General features: G+C 41.5%; 1 protein-coding gene across 5 annotated transcripts in view; it reads right to left on the bottom strand.

Annotated features, from left to right (window-relative positions):
• Positions 1-1,108: 1,108 nt before the first annotated feature.
• Positions 1,109-10,342, bottom strand: part of CRHR2 (corticotropin releasing hormone receptor 2) — a 157,511-nt gene continuing 148,277 nt past the window's right edge. For 4 of the 5 annotated variants that reach the window (XM_035318452.1, XM_035318449.1, XM_035318450.1 and 1 more), the window contains one exon: positions 1,109-2,300. In XM_035318452.1, the coding sequence (XP_035174343.1) occupies positions 2,160-2,300 (141 nt within the window). In that variant the 3' untranslated portion in view covers positions 1,109-2,159. Of the gene's footprint in view, positions 2,301-5,325; positions 5,392-10,342 lie in introns of all 5 variants that reach the window. The other variant, XM_035318451.1, reaches the window with a different exon arrangement.

The raw sequence follows: 10,342 nt of genomic DNA, 5'->3' as shown, positions 1-10,342 counted from the left end.
ATGCTCAGGCAGGCTACAGACCATCCATAGGCTGTCCACTGGGCATCCAACGAGACAGGCAGAAGTGCTTGAGCTCACTGAATATAACGTGAGGAGCGTTGGATCCAGTCTCAGATAGGAAACCCTCAGCCAGGATGAGTGTTGTCAAGTGACGTGGCAGGAAGCCGGGCACGGCCATCGTGATACATGTGATGTTTAAAAGCACTGACACAACTGTCTCACATCAGGCACTTTCATTTCCAGGCTACCATGAAGTTAGCTTGCATCGCTTTGCAGAAATCAGGGCACTGACAACGATGAGTGACACGGACAGGCACATTTCTGGTCCTACGTGTCTCTGCTGCACTGTGATCTATCATGATAGCTGGCACATCACACGGAGAGCTATGTGAAGACTCATCCCCGCTCCTCCTCTTCAGCAGAGATGGTAGGCCTACCAGACAGAACCTCAAATCTCCCTGCTCTCTCAGTCATCTCATTGAGAAACGTGAATCCAGATGAGATTTAGGATGGGGAATAGTGATGTAATTTAATTTGTTAATTTAAATTTGCTATGAATTGCCAATCAGCTCAAAGTTAAATGTGATGGAGCTGTTGTGACAGAATGCCTCCAAAAGGCTTGAGTTAACATCAGTGGCTCCCAAGAGATTTTCCAGACTTGTGTAGTCCTGAAAACCACAGAGACCAATTTAAACAGTACCAGGATCTGGGGATTCAGATCCAGATTGCTCTCAAGAGTCCTCTAATACTTGTGAAGAAAACTCAGAGCAAGCATGCAAAAGTGGAAAATACAAATCACTTCAGCACTGGTGAGATATAAATGTTGGGGAATATACTACACAGCTTGCTTTTTTCCTTCTGCTATAGCAAAGAAGCAGAGTGAGGGGTGGGGAAGTGCAGAGGGACAGGGGTGTAGAGTAACACCATGGGCTGAGAAAGGGGACAACAGTTCATCGTATAAATGTCCTCAGATGTTATTCGGAAGTTGTTCTTCCTGGCTTATTATCATACAGGATTTCTTTCTTTGGTCGTAGATGTAAGAACACTCTCAAGTCTACTGGTAGTCAGGGTTCCTCTTCCTTTCCAGAGTAAAGAAAATGATGCTTGGTTTTATTGAAACCAACCCAGAGTAGTGTTTATTATTGAAAATATACAGTATTTTTGAACATCACATAAAAAGCCTAGTAGATACAACTGCTCTAGTTCAAAATGCTGAATAGATAATCTTTGTGCAGCATATAGCACTATCTTCATGACGCAAACACCTTCTTCTCATTTTTGATTTTTTTTTTTTACAGTGCTTCCCTTTTATACTTTTTAAACCCAGAAAACATGTTCTGTTGTCCTTCCCCACCCCAATGCTCTTAGCTGAAACCAAACAAAGACTTTCCAAGGGCTACTTACATTGTGTCGAAAGCATGTGGGTAAGAGGATTAAGGATACTTTATAGAGCTATCTAGAGACCTTGCTGTCCTTTCAAAACTCTGCGTATGAACAGGGCATGGTTCTTGCAAGGCAAACTGCCCTGTATTAAACCGTCCAGTGATGCCCTGGCCAACTACCAGCCTATCAAAGGGTGCAATGGGGAAGGTAGATAAATTCAGATTCTTCACACCACTTCTCAGATGCTCTTTTTCCTGCTGCCACATGTTCTCAAATGACAGTTCTGTGGAGATTTTTTTTTTTTTTTTTTTTTTTTTTTTTTTTTACAAAGGACCAAGAAAGAGACGGGCTACCTACACACCAAACTGTTGAAATCATTGGGAACCATTATACAGGGTGAGATGGGCAGCATGTTGAAAATAGTCTTTGTTCACCACAATACAGAAGGGAAAAAAGTAAAGAGAAAAAATTGATTGTTCCTGCCACTGTGCTGTTTCAGGCTTTGTGTTGTGACCTTCCACAAGGTGCAGTCAGTTGAACCTCTTTCTTCTTTGAATCTGTTTTGCCACCACCAACTCCAAGAGGCTTTTGCCTGGTTGTCTTAAAGCAGCATTATGAACGTGGGAGATGAGAGTCCACAGAAACGTGATGGGCACCTCATTGCGAAAAAGCGCAGTGCAGAATAAAGGAAGAAAGTCTGAAGAAAAGGGTTTGGGGAGAGTGAAGAAAGAAGAACCCTGAAGGCCACCAGTTGGTGCATGTATGTGCAGGGCGTATCACACAGCTGCGGTCTGTTTGATGCTATGGAAGCTGATTCGTGTTGGAGATGTGGGGATAGACATGGCACGTGCCACACGTACTCGGAGCGAGTGATGGTCTTGCCAGCGGTGCCATCTTTTCCTAGCAGCAGAGCGGACCTGGTGAGAGAAAAAGGAAAGGACATGAACACTTAGAATACACAGGTGTCCTCAGTAAAGGGACACTAGGTTGCACTGAGAAAAATGATGATAGCTGGTGAGCAATTGAAACACAGGGCTTGATTCAGCTTCCTACGTTTGTGCATCTAGTTCTCTTGATATTCTCTTGGGTACTGCGCTCTAGGAAAAGGCATGTGGTTCCCACATCTCTTGTCTTATATCTGATGTCTTAAATACCTTAGAGCATTTCAAATGACAGGTGATAGGGATCCTAGCCGAAAACATAATTGGAGGGAAGGCTAGAGATGTTCCTAACATAGACTGCAACATCTTCCTGACAAATCACCAGAAGACAAAACTCAAAGTCGGGACCTGAAATGAACTATTTAGACCAGTTTCTGCATAGTCCTTTGATCTCCACTGTAGAGACTTAAGAGCAATTCAGACCCCTAACCTAGGCAGCTAGGTAAGTCTTCAAATTTATCTGAGATGAATCTGGGCCCAGCTTCTTGGATAGGTAATCATAGACATGACACTTGGAAAGGATGCTGACGCTCTGCTGCCAACCTGAAATCCAGTCAACTGTGAAGAAAGAATATTTTTTGTATCAATCCAACCTCTATATCAAGCCAGGGCCTCCTTTGCCAAAGACACATTTGTTGAGAAGATGGGGTTATAAATAATATAATGTAGACATTAAACCTCAACTACTGACCCACAGTTCTCTTCCTGATCAAGTTAGTATGGTCAAGATGTATAATGCATCTCCTCCTAAAACAGATGTCCAAAATAGATCATATACTAAGATAAATGAAAAATGCATGTTTCTTTTCATTAGTCATGAAGTGAGTCTAGACAATCAGCTCTGTTTAGATGTTTGGATTATAAATTTAGCTAAATTTAGACAGTATTGATATCTTACCCTGAACATTTTCCAGTCTTTAATGTACTTATCTTCACTGCATCCCTCAACATTTAAGGAGTGCTCTTATCCGCTTTTTACCACTGTCAGGCTAAAGCTTGGATATTAATAACAGTGATGTTGCCATAGAGTAGACCTCAACATGGTTCAACTACCATGGCAACCATACGAGGCCTGGCATGGGCTTGCATAGCCTGTGAGAAGCCCTTACTGACAGAGATTCTCAGCTCTGAGCTGGGTGAGGTAGATCAAAGCCATGCTGGGTGTGTCTGTAATCATTATTGGGACTATAGGAAGGATGGTATTGAAACAAATCATTCAAAGCTGCACAGCCACTGCTTTTCTCCATTTCTTCTAAAGCTCGTACTCTGTTTTCAGGTGTAGTGTGAAGTCTACTCAAAACACAAGGAACGCACATTCAACAGCCCCACTTCAGACCAGCTCCAACACGCTGTCTACAGCAGGTGCTTGAATGAGTTGATGACCTCAAGTAGAAGTAGTATTTCCCACCCAAAACCCACACTGTCAGCATGAGGTGTCTTAGATGAACGGAAATGATGGTTAAAACATACAGCAGTCTATAAGCACAGCATGGGAAGGGGGAGTCTGTACTGCATGTCTCAGATGATTGCAATCCTCCCATTTCTTGGTGGGCCTTCAGAGACTTAGACCTTAGAAACCCTGAGCCCTATCATCACCGGAGTTGCCAATGAAGAACATCCCATTTTAGGTTTACAAGGAACAAGTTGGAAAAGGGGTTTTGCAACTGCCCACTTCGATGCCTTGGCAGGGGAATCTTGAAGTTGGAAATGTGGCTTTTCTACCAGAGTCCTTCCGGCAGGTGCAGACTGGGCAAAACAGACCCAAGGATTTATTTCTTTGGTTATTTTCTTGGTTCTGTGTGATCTGTGCTGCTTGCTCTGACGCTTGAGACAATTTTGCTGCAGGTGTTTATAGCAAGGTGAGGAGAGTGCCACAACAGGTTTCTTTCTTTTGATTCTGAATTGATGATTTAATTAAATATAAACTAATGTGGTTCACAGTTAATAGGGGTGGGACAGACCCTAGAAAAATAAAGTCTATCAGGGAACCACTTACATGGAGAAGGGAAAGAGTGAACACCAAAGAGAAAGAAGGATTTAAGCTGAAAAACAGCACTGCCAGGAGAAGGACTATCAGCACAAAGGAATTTGAGCGTGGAATGAGAACAATGTGGTTAAACACTTCAGAGGATTTCTGGAAGACCCTCTTATTATGAAGCAGTAGGTACAAACACCCCCACTAGTTTCAAGGTGGGGGTTGGTCAGCCTACAAAGTGAGTTACATGAGACAGCCAGAGGCAGGATGGGCTGACTCAGCTCTATGCTACTAAAGTAGAAGCCACCTGTACTGCTCACTTTGACTTGTCTCATCCAACAGCCCCCACTGGCTCACTGAACATCTAGTTAAAATATGAGGAACACTGGAAGGAATATGCATCATGGTGCTGTGCTTCCCTGGCTGTCACTATTTGCAAACCTATCATGGTTCTACCTGGAGAGGCAAAGGGATACTCACTTCTGCTTCTGGATTTAAGGGAGCATATAATATACACCCAAGAGCAAATGCAGGTGTCTTGTACATGCAAGGTTGGATGCATATCATCCAAAAGCTTGATACTTAGTCTTGGCCAATTATTTATGCTTTCAGTGTAGTTACTGGAGAAAGAGATGTTCCCCCAAAGGAGGTGGTTTAGATATGTGGAATTAAATTAAGTACAACTTGCTCCATTGAGTGCAAAGCTAGCTTCACTAAAGGTTGGGCATCTAAAGCAGATGTAATAAGATGTAAAGTGTCAGAAGGTAATTAGTATCTTGAAATTGTCCGATGAAGAACATGGGACTTGCTCTACAGAGGGACATTGCCTCTTGAATACTCATTTCTCCCCATATGTCACCAAATACTGAGATTTAGTTAATAAGGTTTTTTTCCCCATTCTGCTGGAGTGGAATTCGCCCTTTCACAGAGAGCCCGTGACCCACTTAAGTCCTTCATAGAGGTGATTTTTTTCATCTCTGATGCAAAAATAAAGTTTCTGAGCGACTTGTGCAAACAGATACTTACTCAGACAGAGAAGCCAGATTAGATTTATCATTTGAGCTTCAAACCAATCAAGTCAAAAAGAGACACCTGGAGATAAAGACGTGAGTCTAAACAAGCAGTTGTCTGAATGGCTTTTATGACACGGTTTGCTTACCAGCTTTGTGTAAAAAGTAGTAACAAAAGTGCTGTTGTCTTGTACAGCTGGAGCCATTCCTAATGGTCTAGGCACATGAAAATAGACTCTGCACTTACAAGGATAAGTGCAAAGCATTTTATTAATGAGAGAATAATTCACTGCAATTAGGATGTGACCAAAGCACAAGCAGGAAAGGTTAAGCTCAAATTTATCTCTTACAACTGAACTCAGAGACAAAATGCTGGCTTAACTTCAGGTCAGAAAAGAAAAAAAAAAGAAAAATGGCTGTGGCTGCTATAATAATATATTAAAAAAAAAAAAAAAGCTATTATAGAGGGGATGAAGAGGAACAGAAAAAGCAAAATAGCAACTTCAAACCCAGTTGTTAATCATCAGAGCAACTATGCCTGTTAAGCATTTGTAGAGGCAGTACCATGTCTTTGAATCAGTATTAACACCTCTATGACCTGAAATTAACAGCATTTGCCAGTAATAGCTCAAAAGTGGTTAAAGCTTATCAAGCAGCCTTGTAAATACAAATTACAAGCTTCATCCCTGTGTAACTTTAGTTGCTTGACATGACAAAGTTTCTCCACGCTGCCGAGCAGACAGCTCGGTTCTCTGCAGTGACCCTTGGTCTGTCTTTTTCATTCACATAGCTACTCCCTCCGAGTTACCCTTTTCCTCTCTTTGCCTTTTGCCTCCTGTGCAAATCACTGTTCCTGAATGTGCGATCAAATTAGATTTAATCATAACCACAGTTCCTGAATGTGTGGTCAAATCAGATTTACCAACATACTTGTGCCCACAGACTGTGGGCACTGTTCTCAGCAGGATTGCTTTTGGACAGTCAAGAGAAAGAATTCAGCTGATGGGACAGACAGATGTCAGTGGGTGATAGTTTGTCTTTCGCGACTGGATCACCTAACTGAGTAGTTCTCAAACTTTGACATCACATCTGAAAATCACAAAAATTCACATTTGATCAGAGAAAATTATTAAAAGCCTCCCATCAGAAGAACAACAAAAAGAATGGAAAGCATGGAGAGAAGGATGAAAAGATGCAAAGAGGGTTTGCTTTTATAAAATGGACACCGACTTCATATCGCTTTTGTTTGTGCTATACACTAGCTGCTGGCTAATTTCTTGCAGAAAAAGAATGAAAAGATGCAAAGAGGGCTTGCTTTTGACAAAATGGACAGCAACTTCATATTGCTATTATTTGTGCTATACACTAGCTGCTGGCTAATTTCTTACAGCCATCAATTAGAAATGAGCTGAGGAAGGAGCCTTCAGTGACATTAAAATAAATTTTTGAAAGAAATGTCATGTCTTATTAGCAGAGAGAAAGATAGCTTGAACCATTTACACAGTGCTTAGAACAAAAAGGTCCATTCACTTGGGGCTTCTTGACGCAATACTGAAATATAATAGTAGTCACATAGGTAAAAAGGAAGGCTCTGATAATAAGAATAGGATTGAAGGAGCCGTCATGGCAATGGAAGCTGAAAGGAAGACTTCTGGGACCCCTCCATACTCTGTCCCCAGAGGATATAACACATATGCAAACACTAAAAAATAAGGGGCAGAGGGACAACAGGGACTCTGATTATTGAAGAGTCACGGAGCTCAGCATTCTGTGACTATATAACCTTAACAATTATATAACCTTATTGACTATATCATCTTAATTATGTTCTTGTGTTGTTCATACGCACCTTTTTACTCCCAGAAAACCTGATCTAAAAGCAAATGGAATAAAAGTAGTTCATGAAGTTCTCAATGGGCTTTGAAACAGACCAGTTTTTGCTCTGTGAAAATGGGTTTCAGTGATGAATTCATCAAGTTCCACTTGCACTTAAGCATCTTTGTGCCATCCCTCAGATCCCAGTGCTGCAGTTGTAAGTCACTGGAGAATCACCCTGGACTTTAAATATCTTTGGCTGCAAATGGTGGTGCAAATTGTGGAAATGTTGATGAAGATGTATTCAATTTTATTGTAAGCTATGGATGAGGAAGGGGGACTTTCAAACAATATCCAGACCAGCAAGAGGGAACTGGCTATGCAGACTTTAAATTTCAGGACACTGGACTTTCTCATTGGGTCGGATCCTGTAGTGGAATCTGCTTCCAGGAAGCTTCTGTAGCCCTGGCCTCTGCTAGTATCCAGCAGAGACATAGCCAGGAATGGCCAAAAGATGCTGGCAACAGTTCATCCAAAAGAGACAACTGAAATAGGTCAGATGAATTCTACTCTCATTTGGGTGAATCACTGCCTATAAAGGGAGTTGAGTGATCAGCTTACCTGCAAATGTGTATGTATTAGATGTCCGAGGTTAGGGGAATAAATTCCACCTATTACATATTAGTATTTAAAGTAAGGTGATGCTTTACACAATACCTTGAAAGTTTTCCAGAGGGGTAAGGTGTTTCTCACGGGAGAAGGGTGTTTAATCTAAAAGGCATTAACAGTAAATGTTGTGAAAAAGCCCAGATCCTTGTAAAGATTAAGTAAGCGTAATCCTGAATGGAAGCAAAGAAACAGAACGGCCTAAGGGCAGACCTCACTAGACTGCCAGATTTGAGGATATGCTGATGAGGAACACTAATGCTCTCAGAGAGATTTTTATTGTGATAAATAACCAAACAACTATACCTATGTCATACAGTACCCCATTGGTACGGCTTTCCAAGACTCCCAGTAGATCCAAACCCTCAGACCAGAGATGGACACCTCAGAAAAAGAAAGGAGCCAAATGTCCCTATAAAAGTACTACTAGCAGTGTTTCATAGAGTAAGGAGTGGATGTAGGAAAAAATATCTGCAAAGCTCAAAGAAAACATGGTAATAAATCCTGTAATCTTCCAACAATGAAGCTCAGGTGTACCTTTTCATCACATTGCTATTTTATGTACCACTGTTAAGTTTCTTTTTCTCCCTCAAAATTACCTGGCTTAACTGGTTTGCAACTTTTTTTTTTTTTTTCCCAAGAGTCTTTAGCAGCATTTCAATACATCACAGTAACAGGCTGATAGTTCTGCAGCACCTGCCAGACTGGGACACTGAAGCCTAATTTCTAAGATTACAACAGTGCAATTTTGTTAATGTGTATAGCTGCTTGAGAAGATATCACAGTTCTGACTAGTAAAGATTTGTTGCACGTTTTGTGCAGGAGACAATTGCTGCTCCCTTTTTCTGGGCCACAAAGGGACTGGTAAAAAACAGAACCAACCACTTGAGGGGGAGGCCATAAATGCAATCAACCCAAGCCAAGGCTTTGTGCTTTTGTTGTGGAGTGCTCTGGAGTCACTGCCACAACAGCAGCACTGCAGTGAAAAGGAAAATGGGGTGTGGAAGGATCTTCAGGCCAGTTCCTATCCTACAGCATGCCCAGATCTTCTCTTTCTTATAGGATGCTAGACTGAAGAGACCTACCGGAGTCACAGGTGATTTTCTGTGAAGGTGATTTTCTACCAGAACACACCTGGGTGAGGAGATGGGTAGTGGGAGGAGACTGAAGTCCTGTAATGAACCATGGCCTGGTGGTCCCAATGGAAAGGTTTGACTTTATATTGACCAGTCATTCTCAGGGCATTTAACAATAGTACTCACATTCATGTTGTTGGGTCCCTTTGCTCGGAAAACAATCATTGTGGAAGATGGAATTAAACTGTAGCCCTCTAGTCCACCCCCATATTCATATTTATTCAGCGATTTGGAGGAACGCTTAATGCGTGTCCTTTGGGTTCGGGATGATTAATGTGAAGTCTGCTTAGATTGATGGGCAGGTGGATGACTAACCATTTAGGTCATGATTCATAGCTGGCTATTATAATAAATAGCCTCCCAAGATGATCAGATCAAAGTAAGCCACTTCGAGCTTAATAGATTTTGAGAGACAGATGGTGCCTGGGTAAAGGGTCAATATATAAAAAAATTAAGCGTGTTTATCTGTGTCTTGCACCTAGTTGTGAGAATAATTTACAGTGCCATCTAACGTAGTAACTTGTTCTGTTGCTCTCTGGTTATGGTTTCCCTCTAAGTCAGATAATTGGTTTCTATCTTAAATGTTAATTCATAGGTGATTGTTGATATTGACCAGATACTACTAGAATTTGCTTGAGCTGAAAAATAATTCTTTGCAAGAGAATTTCAGACACAACCCTTGCTAGGAATTATAGAATAATTAAGTTTAGAATGGACCTCAGAAGGTTTCTGGTCCAACACTTTAGAATTATCCAGCCATTTTGAGTACATCCAAAGTTAGACATCCCAAAACACCTCTCAGCCCTTCTTCTACTGATGATATACCCTCATTATGATTTTTTTTCCATTGTGTTTGATCAGGATTGCCCTTATTTCCTTCATTTTGTTTGCTAGAGGTGACTTTTCTCTTTTCCCATTCATCAAGCAGTATCACTTTATAAATTTGGGTCACTCTAACACATCACCACCTTCATCACAAGCACTCTCTTACTGTACAGCTATGTTATTATCTCCTATTAGTGTTGCTAAGTCTTCCAGGGATCACAGGACTCTCTCAGGGGTCAGCACTGATGGCTATTGGAAATGACATAAAGCACCTAACAACAAGAAGAGGTATTCTCTAGGGGCAGGGATCCTTTCCCCCTTTATCCTTGTTTCCATCATGCCTTTGCTGAGGTAACAGGACTGGAGCCAGGCCTGCCAGTGAAGTTCTCCTTCCTCTGAAGGGTCAGCAGTGGCTGACCAGAAATATTTTATTTCCTTTTCTGGGGTACGCAGCATCTGAGATCTGACCTCCTCCCCTCCAGACTCCAACCTACAGCAGCTATAAGACCACAGCTAATACAACCATACAGGAAGATACACTTGGAATATGAAACTCAATAAGTGCACTTTTTCCCTGTATTCCTTGATCAG

Source organism: Oxyura jamaicensis, chromosome 2 (assembly GCF_011077185.1).
Source record: "Oxyura jamaicensis isolate SHBP4307 breed ruddy duck chromosome 2, BPBGC_Ojam_1.0, whole genome shotgun sequence".
In the NCBI taxonomy this organism is placed as follows: domain Eukaryota; kingdom Metazoa; phylum Chordata; class Aves; order Anseriformes; family Anatidae; genus Oxyura; species Oxyura jamaicensis.
Note: the sequence above shows the minus strand (reverse complement) of the source record. Positions and strands in the feature narration are given on the sequence as shown.